Here is a 20066-nt window from a genome sequence, read left to right as displayed (position 1 = left end):
AGTTGTTCGACGATATATACATAATATCGTCCTACTTAAGGATGTGCTTACATGTTTCATGTTGTATATGTGTTATTTCCTGCTATTCTACTGCTGATGGCACAGCTTTGATGAGTTCAGACTGTTGTGACCATGGAAAGATGAAGAGACATAAATGACAGCCTACGGAGGAACACAGGGAGGATCAAATCTCACATCAACAACCCGCCTGACGCATTTCTCAGCAAGAAAGAATGTTTACAGCTCTGCTGCAAGGCTTTCCTGAACAGAGGAACACAGCGCCGACATAATTTATCACAGCTGCGATGCTTTATGCTCAGCTGTACTGATGCTGAATGTTTCTTTGGTGTTGAAGGGTTGCAGCACCCTGCTATAGATGTTAACTGACTGGACATCAGAAAACATTTCCTACTGACAGGATAAGCACAACTGAGCAAGATAGAGAAATTTCAACATGTTACACGATTATGTTTTTTCACTTTGAAGCCATTAGCCCAAGGTACTCTCTCCCTCTCTCTGCATGTAAAGGAAATTCACTTCAACTCGCTTTCACTCAGAAAAGAAGTCTGCCTAAGCCCCTAAAAGCATCTGACAACTCCAAAGACCATTTGATATACTGGACAGTGTGTGAGGAGGTTAACATTCTGAGGTTTACTTCACCAGACACCTCCCTCGCAACATTTTCCTCTATCTTCATAAAATCAATAAAATGCACATCCACTGGGTCTATCCCTGGAATTTAATTAAGAGTTCAAAGAAACTGACATGCCTTTTTTTTTGCAGAGCAGGCAACTCCTTGTCCATTTATCTGGCGAAACAGTGTGATTTATTTGCGAAGCCTTTTATGGTCGCCACTTATATGAGATGACTTACAGCTAGTAGTTGATTGATATGATACCTGATGCTTTTGATGTTTCAGAGAAGGTTGCTAATACCTTTTATTGTGTGGTTTAATGATTTTTCTTTTATGTGTGTTTTTATGGCTTTATTGCAGGCCGCAGGACAATCGGTCCTTCGGGGATGGTAATGTTGGGACTGTTTTTTCCTGAAGACCTAAAACTGTGGTCAGTATTTCCTAATTTTTAGTTGGAACAGACTTTTACTTTTACAGACACATGCTATCATTTTAATACAAGTGATTATACTAATTGCAGATAATGAGGACACAAATTATAAGGGCCTTAGAATCCATGAATTGACATTTCAACTAAACCCAAAATCAAATGTTAGATTGATATAAGCCATCAGCCTAGAAAAACACAATTTTGATCCTTTCCTCAAACAGCATAATTCATTCAACCTGCGGTGAGAATATTAAGTTGTAATTGTTTGAAAAATCGAATTAGCAGGCTGCAGTGGATCTGCATTAAGTGATGGACCTGTGTTCAGATCAACTTCCTGGCCTGTTAAAATGGAAAACAGTGTAGATTTTGCTTTTTGATTGTTTTGATGTTGAAGATGTTAATTGATGCTAATTGAACATTGAAACATTAATTTGGCTTGTTGGTATTATTGGTAGAGGTGATTTTGTTGTACATGAAATGGATGATCACCAATTCACCAAACTAATTTGATACAAAGGAGAGCAGCATGCAACAGTATGATCATATGCACTGCCAGAAAACTAAAGTAATACTGATTCATGACCACATGGTGTCAGTGTTGCATACTGGACAAAACGGAATACAGATTGCGGGCCTTTTTTGACATTTTGAGTCCTTCACACTAATCTGTGCCGCAGTTAACACCTCTGAAGCATTTTCCGATAAGTCTAAGTCCAAATTGCCCTTTAGATTTTTAAAGTTTTCTTGCAGCAGGATCCAGTTCAGAAAATTCACCTTTCAAAGATAAAGCTGATGGATTGTGTCACATTTTAGTGATGTACTAGAAATATATTGTAGTCAGCACGCCAGGTGCAAATTGACATTACCCATTAAAATAAGAGTTTCGAGGTGTCATTCTGCTAAATGGAAGCATTTTGGTTCTGTTGGTTGGACATTACAACTGTTTAAAAATTGAGCTTGATGCTTCATTCTTGACCTTGGAAACAGGAGGCGACAATACAATCTCCAAAGGTCCACTTAGTCGCTTGTTTTGGAGCTTTCGACTGTATCACATGGACACATTAGCAGATGAATTTTGTTCATTTGTCATGGAAGTGTGAGTTTTAACACCTACAAAAAAAAAGCTCCTGAACAAGCGAAGTGGACCTTGAGCAGAGATTGTTTTGTCAGCTGTTTGGTACCACTTTCTAACAAGGCACCATTTTAGTTGTTGGTTAATGGCTTATAACGGATCTATAAAACACTAGCTGATGATCTATGAACTATTAATTACAGCTTACAAATTATTTTGCAGACATCACAACCGTTTTTGTTCCCATGTCTTGCTACCAATAATTGGTCATCTCAAACTGATCTTCTTGAGGCTTATTTTGCAAATATTTTGTTTGGAATCGTTAAAAGTGCCCCAACTATTGTTTATTTCATTGTTATTGTGTGAAATAATCTTCAAAAAGTCAACAGACAAACAAGAGTGTTTGAAGTTTTTAATGTCAAAGTCAAACTTTTACATGATTCATCTTCGTACCAAACCATTCGTCGACAGCTCCTCTTCTTCCTCGTCATAGCAAATGCAATTAGTTCATTGTGTAATTACAGGAAGGGAGCAGCAAAAAACAGAGCCAGCCCCATAAGAAAAGAAAAGAAAGGAGAGGAAAATAAAAATACCATTTTTTTTCTCATTTTTTTCTCAAGTGCAGATTTGAAGACCTTAAGCATGCCATTGTCTGTTATGGTTTCCAGTTGTCTGTTCTATAGTGTAGTTTTATCTGTACATGGCTATAAGGATAACAGCACAAGGGGGATGACAGGTACATGATGTGCGCTGAAGGGTCTGTTTTTCAAAATGTCTTGATTAGTGGGTGATAGATCTCAGACGTTACGCTCTTCTCTGTCTGTCTCCCCTCTCTGTTTTGCAGTAGACTGAAACATATTCATGTTAAACGTGCAGTAGAAAAAAGATACACACCCACAAAGATTCATGTACAGCAAGTTCCCTTAAATCCACATGGGAGGGTTTGAAAAGTGCTGTAATGGAACTGCCTTAAAACAGCAGTTTGAAGAAATATCTGCCACTTTGAAGGGGCAGGGCTGTGTCAAGAGTCTCTTTCCAAAACTCACAAACTGGACGTTAGTCCTTCAAGACCTTTCTGGCGTCCAAGGGATTGAGACATACTTATCTCAGCTCCTTCTCCCAGAGATAGAGCATGTGTCCTTCTGTCTCTTGGTGTATATACCCTGCAGGATGTTGTGATTGTTTTCACCAATCCCTTTTCAATGTGAACTCCCCATGAACAGATTAACTCCATGTGTTAGGAGTTTCGTTACATCCTTAGCACAGTCCATCAATAACAGAGCTCAGTAAACAGCCATGTTGGGGATTTGAGGGTAATGAAGGCTTAGGGAGTAAGTACAACAGTGGCTTAAAACAAGCTAAAGGGGGTCGGTCACAGAGCTGTGAAGTTGAAGATATATACAGGTATACAAAGTGTAGTCACGCACATAGAACACACCCATTTCTCAGCCTTATTAAAGTTGTGAAACCAATGTAGAGGACATGGTACTTACTACGTACTTACTTAGTTATCTTTCAGTGAGGGGACAGTGAAGCAGCAACAGCGTGTGCGTTTGTGTGTGGCCAAAACCACACGCAGTTAGTTAGTTAACAAGTTAAACATTTTCACACATCTTACCTGAGTGTTACTCTCCTTTCTAACTAACTCTATGCTCTACAAGGATCTATGAACTAAATTGGAGCACAGCCTTAACAAGCATGTCTCCTTTGCCTCATCCGATCCAAAACAACCAGAACACAGAGACACACTTACTGGCAGTTTCCAGCAGTGTTACATTCGCCTATCCAGACATTAATGAGATCAGCGCAGATCAAGGGAGGAGAAGAGAGGAGAAAGGAAACTCATTAAGACCACAGGGACGACCTAACCCTATTATCCCTATCACACCACTGAACCACACACTGATGATGGGAATTAAGATGTACTGGCCTCGATCCACACCCACTCTTCAGCCCAGTGCAGCAGTGTGTGTCTGGAGTCGTGCAGTAGCTGCTGGGAAGGACGAACGTGAAGGAGTCTGTTATCTGTGCGGTTCAGCACAGCAGTATGGGCGTGTTCAGGTCGGCACTGTGCGGTGAAAAGGGTGCATCAGAACTCTGCGCTACCACTACATTGTGTTCTTTTTTGTTACAGCCTACGGCACCCTTCGTGCCAACTCCGGGCCGCGGAAACTGAGAGAAAGACCCAAGGTTACCCCAAACTCGCTCTACGATAAAGAAGAAACAGTTTAATCCACTGAAGCTAACTCCCTTGCTGCCATCATTATCTCCATTTCCCCGTAAGCACACACATATAGTACAGATGTATCCAAATAGGCGTGGTATCCAAAAAGGCGTGTGGTTTTAAAAAGAGAGAAAAAAACTTAGCATTATCTTTCTTTCATGCAGAGTCCTTTTTTCATTTCCTTTTTTTTCTTACAGAAATTTGGTTTTTCTATGAGTATTACTTACAGTATGCAGAATATCTCATATTCCCACATTGTCTTATCATTACATACAATTCCCTTTAATGTAGCCCCACACATCAGTCAGAGAGATGAGTAATTATTTAAATACATTTCATGTTTAAATACTGTCTGGAGGGGAGCAGGCAAAATGCTACAGCTAGTTCAATGAGAGGCAATATGTTAAAAAATTATGATTAAGAGCACATACACACATAGTGCATATGAATTGCGCATTGCGCACATCTTAATATGGGTTTATGTTTCTACTTATGTTTTAATATGCTGCATGTGTGTGCGTGTGTGCGTGTGTGTGTGTGTGTGCTTAATGTTTTCTGTATGAAATTTAATGCAAGTTATTATATACTTTATGTTACACGGCCACTGAATCATGTCATAAACTGTGGCCCTATGCATGTTCACATTCTGTAAATGCACTTTATGAGTTTGTGTTTACATGCTTAGGTCTATGTGTGTGCATGCGTGCATGTGTACATGTGTGTGTGCATGTGTGTGAAAGAACATTTATGATACATGAACACTGTTAGGATACTGCAGGCGTGTAGTGAACTCAGCACCTCAGTCTACTCTGAAACGGTGGACATAAGCAGAGCGATAACACTGCCGTTTTATCAAATACATACATAGAATATATACATACAGACTGGGTGTGACGGTAAAAATAATAAACACATATTTTCACACACGCCGGATTACTGGCACTACTGACACTCTATGAGAACCTTGTATTCTGAATGTTTACATTTTATTACTGTAAAAAAGTATTTCTTTTCACATTGTCGCAGTTTGTTCTGAATCGTTTATGTTTTTAAAGAACAATACCTGATTTTTGAGATCAGCACATTTTTTTTCTACCGTGTAACTGTACAGTGACCACACTTTTGTTGGTGCTTTGATACTCTGTTTATGACTTGTTAAGATTCTCACGGGATTAGCAGTTTGATTGGTTAATATCCCCGTCTTGTGTTACAGTAGAGTTGATTAGGCATTAGAAAGTTTGATTGGTTTGAATAACATCCAAATAACTCAATCAAAGACCCGTTACTTCTTTTCATCTCTTTTGACTGGATAAGACCTCAGTGGTTTTTCAGCAGATGGTTCACCAGTTGAGTCCAAATCTTGCCCGCTGTAGCCTCAGTAAAAGTTTTTGTATACACCGAGGCATTTATAGCAACAGGATTTACTCAGTCTCAGTCTCTCTCTTCTTTACACAGATCCCTCTGTGGCAGAGGGTCAGGCATGCATTGGATTCAGGTAAAAAGAAGAGATGAAGTTGTCCTCCTCCACATGGACATAATAGGATATTTGCCTGTAGGCAACTTTCACTAGTTAAAAAAGACTTTTTTTTAGAAAGTACTCCTGGTCAGAGCTCTCCCAAGAGTTGATCCCTCACTTGCTTAAGTTTAAGTGCCTATAAATATTAGTCAGAATCCAAAAGTTCCAATTTGATATACAGCGTTTAGAAAACATCTTTTCTGACATTTTCACATCTTCACAGGTTTAAAAGGCCTTCCAAACTGATGACTTGCCAGTAAAGTCTTAACCCTCCCTCTTTTTCAGAAAAGGGAGCGGATTACTCCATTGCAGGGCTGTCACAGGTAGACCTCGCGGCGTGACAACGTGAGGCAGGACGTGGTCTTGTAGTCCCCTCCTGTCCGCGTCAGTGGTATGACCTCGGGCGGGTTCTGACCTTCTCCTCCTTCCTCCTCTGGCTGGCGCCTCCCGAAGCCTGCGCTGCTAAACGTGTCGTAGGATGCTGAAGTCATCTTGCGGTTCAGAAGGTTACGGTTGTGATCGCCCATGTTCCTGTTGCGGTCTCCACTACCCAGGGTGCCGAGAGGATCCCCGTTGGCTAAGGGTAATCTCTGACCTTCTCCGTCGACGACCACCCCGGGTTCTGAGCTCCCTGCGCTGCCAGCGCTCTCGCTGTCACTCTCATGGTCGTTACCACGGAGATTGTTGTTATTGTCTCCTGGGGCGAAGGTGGAGAGCCGTGGGGGGTCGCTGCCGTGGCGCTGACGCTGGCGAGGCGAAGGGCGGACAGGCATCCAACAAGTGTCAGAGTGGCCAAACTCATCACACTCCCTGGTACACTTTCCTGTCAGGGCTACGTCTGGCAGCTGTCTGGCGTCTGGACATAGTAAAGAGACAAAAAAGAGGAAATGAAGGGCGAAGAATTTTGCTGGCGTTTCTGCCTTCATTAGATAGTTTTAGGTAGAGACAGGAAATACAGGGAGAGAGAGAGGGGTATGACAGGCAGCAAAGATACCCAACCAGAATCAAACTGGGGATGCTGCCATTGAATGGCATGTGTCTTAACAACTAGGTCACCAGGACGCTTCAAGAAGAGATAATTAGATAAGAAAAGAAAGCAGATGGATCGAGTACAACAGAGGAGAGGAGGTGAACATTGGGTGAGGAGGATAGGAGAGAGAAAAAAAAAACAGCCCAAAAGTTATAAAGGAGGGGAGAGAATTTGAAGGAAGCAAGAAAGGCAAGAAAAATGCTGTTAGAGCAAAATGGAAATTGCTGACTTCACAAGAATGTTTTAAAAAAATCCCAGCTGTGCTCAGCATTACATGAAAGGTGAAAGGTGAGGTCAAAACAAACAACTATCGAGGCCAAAGAGACGCTAATTGCCAGGTATTTGAATGACATGTAGAAATGTCTTTACATGCAAGGGAAAGATTAAGTTACATATTGGCTATTACATCACATGAGTGTTGGTTCAAAAGGTTAGTGAGGCCACCAGAGATTGAATGCTGATGTCCTACGAGGTTAAGTGTCAAAGGTTATGGTTATTATCTATGTAAACCCGTCATTTATGAATCCATACTGACATCACGTTAAAAGGAGACCGGATTTATAATGATGACCCTCACGAAAAAAGCACATGTGAAATGCAGTCTTTCACGTGTCCTTATTCACATGTGATTTTTTCGTGAGGGGATAGATGAGGTAAATGTGACTTTCCTGCCAATAACAGAAACTGTGCAGGTGTCATGTTACAGATAGTTCGAGGTATTGTAAAACGTCCCATACACATCGAATCAGCAACAGAAAACAAAACATTCATTCAGTGTTTGATTTTCTAAATTCTGCTATACTTGAATGAAATACAAGAAAATAAATATTTCAGTTGTATTCTGAAAACTAATTCCTGTTGTTTATGTACAGCAGCAGCAGTAAATTCATGTGAAACCAAACAAGAACATAATTATACCGCATAATTATAACCAACACAATGAATTCTCTGTTCAATACCTCTCTCCTTCTGACCGTGACGAAAAATGTATTAAACTCCACAAAATTCTCAAGATTTCACATGTTGGTGAAAAAGCAAAATTTAACCCAAGAAGTACAGTCAGTCACCAAGGTCATACGGTTATAGTGACCTTGGTGTGTTGCTTCTATTGTTCCGGCTCTGGCATGTCCATATAAAAACCTTTTTTGCCTCTCTCCATCCTTGAAAAAGGTAAAAACACAATTTGGTTGGTGAAAGGAAAGACATGGGCTGCTGACTGACGACAGGCCATGGATGAGCCTCTGGCACAACACGCTGCTACACATTAGCTTTTCTAAACAGCTCTTCACATAAGACACATTCATGCGCACACAGGACAATTGCTTTACTCTATGAAACACTTTCCCATCATGTAAGAAGAGAAAAGGTCCCTGAGACCTTGACAGCAAGCCATGGTTTCAAAGTGTCTTTGTGTGATTCAGGGTGTGCATATAATCAAAACATGTCTAAGCCTTTCACAGAATATAGTACATTTAGCTTTGAGAGAGAGAAAATGTATCTGGCAGCATCTTGACCGCAATTCTGAATAAGTTCAACAAATTGTATTGGTTGTTAACTGTGTGTGTGTTGTTGTGGCTCTGACCATTCTCCACATGCTCCTCCTCCCCCACACTGCCCTCCGGTGTGGTCCGCTCGTAGCCTTCTTCGGGCAGCGGCAGGGCTCCCAGCCGCGGCCCTGATGAACTCTTGCTGCTCGGCGTCTCCGAGTCCTCGAGGCCACTGTCATAGCAACCGCCGTCCTGGGGCTGGCTGACTACCGAGAAGGTCACCCGACGAAGGGTCCCCTGCAGGGAACATACACACACAATATGGGATTAATCATTCAGTATTCCTAATCTGAGATTCTAAATCTGGGGATTAGGCTGGTGGGCTGGGGTCTGCAAAGACATATTGAGATTATCTGATCGTGTTCGCCTTGATTATGAGCTTAGCTGCTACAATGCAGGGTAATAGTCATCAACCAATCACGGCGGTGTTTCAAAGTTTTCCCTTGGCTTTTAATCCCAGTTTAGATTAATGCTGCTGGACATGGCTGATGTTTACAAACCTCTGGCCTGTCTGGAGACACTTATTTTTCATCTGGAATGGCGCCCAGTTGTAGCAGCTGGGTAATATAGAGTCCACTCTCAAAAACACTTAACTTGGTGCTCTACTGAAATTAGTGAAGGATGTTAAATGATAAGTCTGGCGATATTCTATATTTGTCTAATTGTCAACAAGTCCTGTTGAAAAAACAAAACCAGCAATGCATTAATCTTATTAACAAGTCTTGCCTGTGTATCCAAAGCCTGATGTAGCTCCATTGTTGCCAATTAAATACACATCAGTGAGCTATACCTCTGCATTGGGTGACATGTTCCTTTATTACAAATGACACGGACACGGTGGTTTATTTTAAGTCAATCCCAACTACACCATCCTGCTGTGAATACAGGATGGTTACGTGTATAAATACTCACTCGCTGACCAAATGTGTATTAATCCCCATCTGAAAATAGACCCCCAACAAAAACACTATTTAGTAGGAACAGTAGGTAGGAACAAATTGACTTTGGGCTGAGTACCATAGACAGGATAGAAAAGTTACTGAGAGAGAGAGAGGCTGATTAACGCTTTGTTGGTTTTGGTCTTTTCATTGGATTAAATAAAATATTAAACATATAGAATATCATCATCCTTATCTTTTCAGTTCTGATGATTTTAGACAGTTTTATTTGTTCTCAGCTCATGATTTGTATTTTTTACCCTTGAGTTTGAAAAATAATTTCACTAATGTTTGATTTGTTATGCCTTTTTTCTTTTACTATGGACACTGTGTCATTTGAAATGGCAGTTTGTTTTCATTTTCATTATTTTACATTGGCCCAAGGAAGACTACCAACCATTATGTTGAAGTTAATTGGGATCTGAAAGAAAGAAAGAAGTACCCTCTCTGTTTGTGAAAGCTTGAAATCTAACCATGAGGATTTCCAAAGTACAGTGGGCTGCAACCATCACTGTGAACATCATTCACTCAAATGGAGCATCACTCCTGCTGCTATTTCAACACACAAATCACCCCTGTCTAGTTAACAGACCAGTTTTCACTTTGGAGAGAAAAAAAGAGACTGTAATAAGTCCATGCTGAGAGAATATCAGAGAGAGTTAAATGACTCCGTCTGGCCTGGAGGGATCACTCTGCACCAGGAAGCCCATTTCTATACAACATCCCTTCTATCTCCTCTCATACTCATTTATCTGCTCGCAAAATTACAACCCTTTCAGTTTAGATCAGCTTTGAAACACGCAGCGTATAGAGAGGAAGTGAGGGAACAGAGGGAAGCCGCAGATTAGGGCGGAAAAACTTCAGCTCGGAACGTCGCCTCGGGATAATCTGGAGGGAAACTGATGGACGGCTGGCATAAAAGCCAAAACTGAACCAATTCTTCCTTTTTCTTCCAAACACCCAAAAGAAAAGGGAACAGTTGAACATCTCACCTCATGGACGTGCAAGACAAGAAGGAGAGAGGAACACAGCAAAATTAATTAAGCAGAAGGGGGAAATTAACAGAGCGTTTCTTCCGCCATTTTTTAGCAACGTTTAGATGAAAGAGGGATGAGAGAGAGTAGCTCCGACAGCAGGGATGGTGAGAACAAGCAAGACTGAGCAAGAGGAAGAGATATTAGAGTCTAATGGAAAAGCAGCAGTTCTTGGAATCTCAGTGGCTTCATCTTAACTCTCCACAGACAGAGCAATGTATTTTTAGAGCATTAGCTTAGATGCAGCAGTCCAACCTCTTTTCCAATCATTCAGACTATGGGCAACGGCACAGAGAGGGAAAAAGTGAGTGGAAACGTGTAAAGGGGCTGAGTATAGAGGGCCAGAGAGGGCATGGGTAAGGATCATTTTTGTTTTCTTGCGATGAGAAAAAAGTTAATTGTGTAATCTCACCATAATAAATTTGTTTTTCGAGATCAGTGATGTCAACATCACAAATGATTCCTCTATTTCTTGACTTAACAGGCTGTCAAAACCGTTTTCTTAGGATCATAGAATAATAATAACCCGACATCATGGCAGAATGTGTTTTCATGATCACAGAATAATTATTGCACGATATTATGTTGTAAAATGATAATTATTACTGATCACAAGACAAGACAAATCATTTCTCTACACACATTTCCTCTCAAGCCTTCTGTTCAGAGAAACAAAATAAGACAGAAGAAAATTAGATTACTGTGGAGTGTTTGGATTAGTTGTTAGCCCCAGTTTGTGCCTCTCATGTATTGGCATTGCATTTTCCAAAACAATAAATACCTGTCAAACTTCCGAAAACGCAGAGGGTTGTTCAACAACTCATTTAACTTACCATTGTTCTGAAGCTATTTCCAGAATCCTCAAAGAGTCTTTTAACCATCTGGAAGAAAAAAAAAAGAAGCCATATTTTGTTTTTAACCTGTTTCGAAAGTTGCTCCTCTTTTTCCTGATCCAAACTAAGATGGTAGCCCGAAATGACATCTCCTAGCTCCTCACATTAAAATATTTACTATCACCAATATTGGTATGCATTGACTTTCCAGTGGTTTATGTTTTCATATAAAGTAACACATTAATATTTTGCTTGTTTTCCAAAAACAGCAAGGTCTTATGTAATTTTCAGTTACCTGAAATAGGAAATACACAACCTGAGATGTCAACCTGAATTGTTTTTATTGTGCCACAGACCGAATATGTTTTCATCCAGATGGTTCACTGAGTCTTTGAGGATTCGGGAAATACCTTCAGAACAGCAGTAAGTGTTGTTAAACAAGACTAATTCTACAGCTATGCTAGCAGCTCTGTGGAACTGACTTGTGCACTTGTGCTTTGAGTTTAATGCTAACATGCTCACAAAGACAACAATAACCTGGTGATGCTAAGCAGGCATAATGTTAACATTTCCTAATTTAGCAGTGAGGACAAATTAGAGCTGAGGCTGATGAGGATATCATTAGTTTGGAGGTGTTTAGTCATGAACCAATTATTAGACAAATTGAAGTGTCGACCTGATGATGGCGCTAGATGAAACGTGAGGGGATGATCAAAGTGATTACAATTCGTCCTGAGGGGCACACAAACCACTTTTCATAACAATCCATCCAATAGTTGTCAAAATATTTCACTAAAAGCCAAAACTATCAACCTTCGGGTGGCCGCTAGAAGAAAAGGGGACACCACAGTCAGCAGGATTCATCCTCTTGGGACCATGAATGTCTGTAAAAAATGTCATGGCAATCTAGTTGTTGAGATATTTCAGTCTGGACCAAAGTGGTGAACCAAACACCAACAGACAGACTGTCATTGTTATCCCTAGAGCCATGCCGCTAGCATGGCTAAAAACTGTCTGGATTTCTTTTTCTGAATAATGGATGTTTAACTCTTTGACTCGAGTGTGATTGGTTATACATGAGAGGCACAAACTGGGACCTGGATTAATACATGAATGTAGAAATGTAGAATGTAGAAGTATTGAGTTACTACTATTGGAGGCCTGGTGCTGGTCTGTGTGTGTGTGTGTGTGTGTGTGTGTGTGTGTGTGTGTTCTATTACAGAATTCATCTGTTCAGCCATGATTCCATCTAATTCAATTTCCCTCTAACCCTCTTTCTGGCCAGAGCTGCCCCCTTTCATTCCTTCATCCTGATCATTTTATTTTCTATTTCTCTCCTCTGTCCTTCCTTCCCTCGGCCGATGCTGCAGTCCACTCTGCTTTTCACAGCTGTAACTCTCCCTCTGTCTTTCTTTCTCTGTTCGTCCCTCTCACTTCCTCCACCCCTCCTCCTCCTCCTCCTCCTCCTCCTCCTCCTCCATCATCCCTTCTTCTCTTGCCAGTCAGCTTTATGATGTGGCGATCGATGATATGTCCTTGACCTCGTTATGGGTCCCTCTCCTCTTCCCCACAGCAGGCTTTATTGACCCATAACTCCTCTTCACTCCCTAACCCCCTTTCCCCCTATTTTTCTCTCATCCTCTGTCTCTATCTCAAAGTCTTTTTCCTCACTGACAAACCTCTCTTCTTTTCTTTTGCCAAATCCCATATTTTGGCATATTTTACTCATTAAATTCTGCTAAGTGTACGCTCACATTCTGCCTGTCCTTCTGGCTTTTTATCATTGTTGCCTTACTTTTTTCTAAATTTGGCTTTATACTCACTTTATTCACTTTTACTTCTATTACTCACTTCCATTCTAACATTTTTGTCAATATGGTCTTTTAAAGCTTTTTACATGTCTGCCTTCTTTGCTCATGCCTTAAAGTTATTTCTTTTTATTTCCTGTCTGCCTTACCAGCTTCTACCTTCCTCTAAAAAAAACCCTCTCTGTACCCAAGCACCCCTTGATGTTTTCCAACCTGCCTCACAAAGCACAAAGCATGTTTGTGTGTGTGTGTGTGTGTATGTGTGCATGCTTTCTATTATTTGGCTGAGCAAAATGCAATAAAGACTGATTTCTAAATATCCCAAATATCTACTGAATGTCGACACACATTCATACATGTGAACACACACACACACACACACACACACGCACACACATACGGATGAATTGGCTAAGGTCCAGTGTGGCCTATGAATTCATGGCTGATGGAATATTAATTGAGTTTGACGGAGGACATAAAAAACCTTCCCCTTAATCTGACACGGCCATTACAGTTCAATACTGACATGGGAGCTTCACTCATCTGCGTGGCACGGTGAGTGTGTTAGCGTGGGTGTGTTTGTGTATGTGTGTGCATGTAATGCAACTGTACGGTACCAGCATGTGAGTGTCCTGGTACAGTATGGGAGTTATTGTGAAGTTATTTCTGGCACATTGGTGTGAATCAAACAGAGGCATGATGGGTCTGAACTTAGAATAAACTTAACCATCTGAATTTTGCGGCTCTGATGGAACTGTAGAGAAAAAAAAAGTTCCTAATATAGCTTTCATTTCAGGGCAAGAGCGTGTGGCAGCGCACGTGTGTGTGTGTGCATATGCTTATGCGTGTGAGTGAGACTTCACACCTTTCTGCTTGTGTTTTATTGCTGTGTATGAGCGTGAGACCTTCAAAGCCTGCAAGATGTGTTATGTCAGCCTGTGAGAATACACGTGTGTGTGTGTGTGTGTGTGTGTGTGTGTGTGTGTGTGTGTGTGTGTGTGTGTGCATGTGTGTGTGTGTTTGTAGTGTGAGGAGGTGCATGTGTGTGTGCGTGCACAGGTTGGCTCAGTCATCAAGGTAATTAGTGTGTAAACCTCCTTGCTGTCGGTTCAAAGAGAATTAACGAGCTCTAGTTAATTAACAGTCTCCCTCTCTTCTCGTTACATGTGTCTGCATATTCAACACATGTGTGCTTGTGTGTGCATGCGCAACATCTGCACATCTGACTGTTTGTGCGCGTGTGAGCACGTTCGGATGTGAGTGTGTGTTTTTGTGTGGCTATGCCCTGCTACACTCTGGTCTGCATAATGAATTGACAGGATGCGGGTTATGCATAAACCAAAACTACAAATATGGTTGTAGGACTAGAGCCACATTTCCCTTTGGCTCTCTGCTCAGTCTCATTTATGTTTGACATCATCTAGGTACGGGGGAGAGTCTCCGTGTAATGGCTGATTCTATTATTCAGTAGTTTGTTTCATATACATTATATTGTTTAGGTCCTCTTCGGTACATAATAAGTATGTCGGTTATAACAAACGCTCAGATTGGAGGTCAGATTCCCACAGCGGATACGCATTTGTTCATCCATTCACTAAACTCCAAGTCACGTTGCATGCAAGCAGAGTGAGGATGTCATGCATAATCCATAGCTGACCACAGTGCAAAGACCAACTGCATATTCCATCTTAGATATACCACCACATATACAGCCAACATTCAGCATGCTAAATACAGACCAAGTAAACTTATAATAATTCATTTTCTGCATAATAACTTTATGCTCCTGAATTGATATTTGATAGAGTGGATGTAACCAAATTAATCGATCGAGGCTGTTCAGTATTTACATTTGGACTAAACAGCTCTTAGATCTTAATGTCATAAAAGATGTGTTTTTCTTGCCTGCTTGCTTTTGTTTATCGAAAATGTAACAGACTGTGGCAGAAGGAATTCATACGTTTTAATGACAATGACAATGAGGGATGATATTTTCTAATATTTCACAAACATTCACCAGAGGCTGCTAGCTAGTCTGATAGCATGTTGGCCAGCATCACAAGTGATGGATTGTGTTTTTCATCTTTCTTTGCTGCATGTTTGCGTTTGTTGCTGTGCTCAAAGAAACTGGGGGTAGAAAAGCTATTTTTTTTTCTTCCTGATGGTTATGTTCTTGCGTCGAAACAGGCAGAAGTCGGGCAGTTTCATGAGCCAAACGTCAGTCAAGCAGACACCTGACAACCTATTTGTAATCACCCCCTCCAGACACCTGGAATTTTCCTAACGTTGACTGAGGGGTCTAGCTTTGCATGTTAATATCCCTGCCAGTTGTCCTTCACTGGTGATTTCGGCCCGTGGACACATGATGTTTAATATTTTTAAATGTGATTATTTCCGTGCCAGAAATAGGATTGCGTGACCCTCATGGGATGCTGAGAGTCACAATGAAAGACCAGATTTAGGGAATCCTTTAAGTGGCAGGATGACCAATTGGATGTTTAGAACAACGCTGGCATTAAAACATAAAATATGGTTCAATTAAATCATCAGTTTACAAAACTATTTAATAAGTGAATAAATTTGCAGAATATTTTGACAAAGCTTTCAGGAAACTGGATAATCAGATATCTGACATTCAATGCAAGATCAATATCACAGTCTAATTTCACGATATCGTCAAATCATGTCACCTCATCCTGTTTCTCATAATTTGATAGCTTATTTACTACCTAAAAATAATTAAGCTGATACAATGTCAGTCTTCTGCATATCACGGCTGTAACTGTGGAGAATATGTAAGGTGATACTGCACTACGCTGCCACAACACACACACACAGTGAAAACTAATATGCTTCTGTTGACACCACATGAGTATAGTGCAGACTTCATATCCGGAATGCTGATCAGTCAAAATGACCTTTGCTTCTGCTCTCTTGTTTTGCCTCCGTTTAGAAATCATGTTGTGCTAATGTGTATGTGCTCACACTTTGAGAGTGGAGTGAGTGTTGGAATGAATAAGTGAACTCCGTAACTAGAACTTTATCAAACTTCAAATATTGTTTGAGTTTGTTTTTTCTAGTCAAATCATCAAGCAGTTTTAAAGCAGGAGTGCTGTCGCTTTGCATGATTAGACTGCCATGTAAAGAGACACTGACAACATGGATCCATTCACACTATTGTCTAATAAATATAATCAAAGGAAAAAGGTCTATGTGGCTGTAATGATGGCATGTTTCATTACTTGCATTTCATTTAATGTGTCCTTTTCCTTGCCATTCTTTACTATTGTTTTCTACCATTTTAATTGTGTTACCATTCCGATTCTCGTTTCCATACCAGATGTATTGTTTCACAATGTTAACAGAATTTTTATACAAGCACCTCAAGTGTGAACACTGGCTGTGAAAAATCACATGAATATCTTGGGTGTTGTTTTATAAATCTCATCTACACAAGTTAATCTGCATTTTCTATCGCTTCTTCTTCTTCTTCTTCTTCTTCTTCTTCTTCTTCTTCTTCTTCTTCGTCGTCTTCTTCGTCTTCTTCTGTGTTTTATCACAGTGCCAATGAGCCCAGTTTATAAGATATAACAAAACTTTGCCGAAGCGATTAAGTCTACTGGCCAAATCTCTCTGTTCTTGGGTTGCACTTGCTCAAAAATATCCGAAGCATTTGCTAGAAGATCTTTTGAAACCTTTTGCTGTCGACTGTGAAGTTATGCATCAAAGGCAGCGAGGAGGGGAAACAGTGAAATATGCTGACAGAAAACATCTCGCAGGGGCTGTGTGAACAGGACAGATGTGTTAACAATTCATTTGATGATGATATATTTACACTGGTTATTTAAACATAGAACTGATCAAAAACTGTATCCAGGACCTTATGCTGTAACGGAGTGATGCGTGCAGTGTTGGAATGCAGTGTCCCGAGGCTATGCTGAAAAGAGCAGACGTCCTGTTTACACGGTGTACCCATTAGGTCAAGCAGGCAGGTAAAGACAAGTGTCGGGAGACCATGTGAGAGGGAGAGGGTGACAGATGATGAATAAAACAACTGATAAATGGGTGAAAAGAAAGATGGAGAAAGGACCAAAAGGCTGTTAATCAGCATGTGTGGCAGGGTAAAATGTTGAAAGAAGAAAGGGACAGACTTGCAAAACTGTACATGACTACAGGCTGTCTGAAGTAGCGATGAACAGACAAAGAATGCTGTTTAGGGGGGAGACGGTAGACTGTTGTGGTATTTGCAGAATGCAGAAAATGGTTTGGAACAGGTTGAAACTCAGCTCAGGGAGGGATGAAGCAATATGAGCAGCGTTTCTTCAGCTGTCTGACTCGCAGATGTTGATGAGCCAAGGCGCCTTGTTGCCACAACACACACACACACACACACACATACTCACTCACACAGCTTCCATGCAGATAACGTAAATCCACACATTAGGCACACCTGCTTGCTAATGCTCACACTTGCAGGTGTGCCCGCACACACACACACACACACACACACACACACAGTCACACATTTATAACTATGCAGCGTGTATGTTGCAGTGGGACCACCTCTGCAGTAAGAGCAATCCTCCCTTCTCCATGCTTCTGCTTTCCCCTATTTTCTTCCCTCCCATATTTCTCTGCTCCCTCTCACCCTTCGTTCACTCTCCTTTCTCTCATTTTCCTTCCTCTCCTCTTTCATTCCTCCTATTCTGCAGACCCCCCCCCCCCCTTCTACCCTTCCCTTCCCTTCGTCTCTGTCTCTCTCTCTCCACTGCTCCCTCTAGAAGCAGGTGATGTAGAAGGGTGCTCAGCAGTATCTGACTATCAGGCCTGACTCTGTGAGAGGAATGATAATCACTGTGCTGCACTGCAGAGAGAGAAAGAAGAGAGGGAGCGAGGGAGAGACAGGGAGAGACAGGGAGAGAGAAGAGGGAGGGAAAGGGGGTATGAGGTAGAGGGAAAGGGGGGCAAGTGCGGCAGTAGAAAAGAGGGGGCAAAATAAAACGGAGAGGGGGGGGGGGTGAGAGGAGGAGGGCAAGACAGTGGGACAAAGAGAAAAGAGAAGAAGAAGACAAAGAAAGAAAGAAAGAAAGAAAGGAAGAAAGAAAGGATTACAGATATTCAGCACTGCTTTAGTAACATACACCTCCTCTGTGTCACGCTCCCTCTTTCCCTTCACACAAACACCTTCTCCTCCTCTACTCTCCACATCTTTCCCCTCCTGCATATACACTCACACACACACACACACACACACACCTCCAACAACAACACCACCCCTACCACCACAATAGCTTGTAGAACAGCAGCCCCGCGGTATGAGGGAGAGCTTTAGCCTTGTGTCTGAGCACCAGAGAACATTAACTGCAGCAGCGAGGTCATCTGATCGGCACTATGCGGTCCCTCTCTCTCTCTCTACTCCTCTTCACACTGCTGCAGTCTGCTGCCGGCCCCCCTGTGGCCACCAGCGGTACTACTAGCCACGCTCTCTACCGGCACGCCTGTCCCGATACACAGGTTGTGCGAACGTACAATGTATGTATGTAATTTGCTGAAGCTCGCTGGCCATAAATCACTTTCTCTTACTGGGAGCAATTAAAGCCAAACACTGCAGCGGCCACTGCTCATTATCAATGCCCTAACTAGTTACTGTAAGTGTGTGGGTGTGTGGATTTTGTTTGTTGGTACACTATGTATGTGTGTTTGCGTAGGGAGAGAGAGAAAGAGAGACTGCTTCACCGCATGCGGGTCTTCTGCATCGCCATCCACCACAGCTTTGTTACCACCAAGCTGTCCACCCTGGCATTGAGCTTTCTCCCTTCTCCCTGTCTCCATCTGGGCTATCCACCCTGCAGATACACATTGAAAATCACTGACTCTATTCACAGCATTAGGCCTTTGAAATGTTTATCCTTTTGTGCGGCCGTGGCTGTCTATAGGGGGAAAAACAAAACAGAAACAAAAGCTCATAGAGTGACATGTAAAGGGAGGCTTACCGGACAAATGCCCGTGATTCAGATTAGCTCCTTTGTTTGGTGTGTTTGCGTGTGTATGCTCGTGATGCTCATCGCTTTCCACTGCTAGTCTCTAAAACAGTCATCTCTTATAATATCCATGACAGCAGTCATTGTTTGGAAAGATGCAAACAGGATGGTGGCGCACAACTGGCCTTCTGTGTGCACGCGTGAGTAAGAGAGACCATACATATGTATGCCTGCAATTTAGATGGCATTTACTGCCCATTCTGTTGGTATATGTGTGTGTGTGTGTGTGTGTGTGTGTGTGCGCGCGGACCATTAGTCTAATAGTATGCGTGTTAGGAACAGACTTTTCCCACCCACCGCTATTGTCCATTAAGGGTGACCAGAGGAGAGTGAACAATAGCTTCACTGTGGGGGCCAGTGTATGAAAGAGTAAAAGTGAGGATGAGGCTAAAGATACGTAGTCTTGCACACAAGGCTGGTGGACAGGCACACACACAGAAACACAACCTCCCTGTTGAGAGTGATTAGGAGTGCTGCTGTGAACAATAGACAGAGTCAATAAAGGACCTCAGAGACATCCGGATACAAGAGCAAGGTCTCTATCCCTCCACACCCCCCCACCTCCACCTCCACCACCACCTCCGTTTCCTCCCCCATATTTCCTCTTTCTCTGCATCCTGTACACTTTCTCCAATTTCTGCATCCTTCTTCTCTTAACAACAAAAAACTGCTATTTCCCCTCCACTTGCCGAACTATTTTATTCATCACATCTGACCCAACTTGCTCTGTATCGCTCTCATTTTCTTGTTGTCCCCGTCCTCTCTCTCTCTCTCTTGCGTAGACTCCGTCTCCTTTGTGGCGCTCCTGTCTTTTGTAAACTGGGCGGATGGGCTGAGCTGACAGAGGCTGACACGGTGGAACGCCACGACAAACTGAAATCCATCCTGTCAGTTTAGAATCAGTGTCACTCATTTTACAAGGTTAAAGATAGCTTTGCCTAATGTGCTGTCAGATACAA

General features: G+C 41.8%; 1 protein-coding gene across 1 annotated transcript in view; it reads right to left on the bottom strand.

The window, feature by feature from the left end:
* Positions 1–6193: 6193 nt before the first annotated feature.
* pcdh7a (protocadherin 7a) overlaps positions 6194–20066 on the bottom strand; it is a 36881-nt gene continuing 23008 nt past the window's right edge. Inside the window, exons 6-7 of the mRNA XM_070912239.1 lie at positions 8489–8690; positions 6194–6732 (exon numbers count right to left, since the gene is read on the bottom strand). Of these exons, the coding sequence (XP_070768340.1) occupies positions 6194–6732; positions 8489–8690 (741 nt within the window). The remainder of the gene's footprint in view (positions 6733–8488; positions 8691–20066) is intronic.

The sequence above is a fragment of the Enoplosus armatus genome, chromosome 2 (genome assembly GCF_043641665.1).
Source record: "Enoplosus armatus isolate fEnoArm2 chromosome 2, fEnoArm2.hap1, whole genome shotgun sequence".
Classification (NCBI taxonomy): Eukaryota; Metazoa; Chordata; class Actinopteri; order Centrarchiformes; family Enoplosidae; genus Enoplosus; species Enoplosus armatus.
The sequence above is the reverse complement of the archived record's forward strand: the minus strand, read 5'-3'. Positions and strand labels throughout refer to the sequence as shown.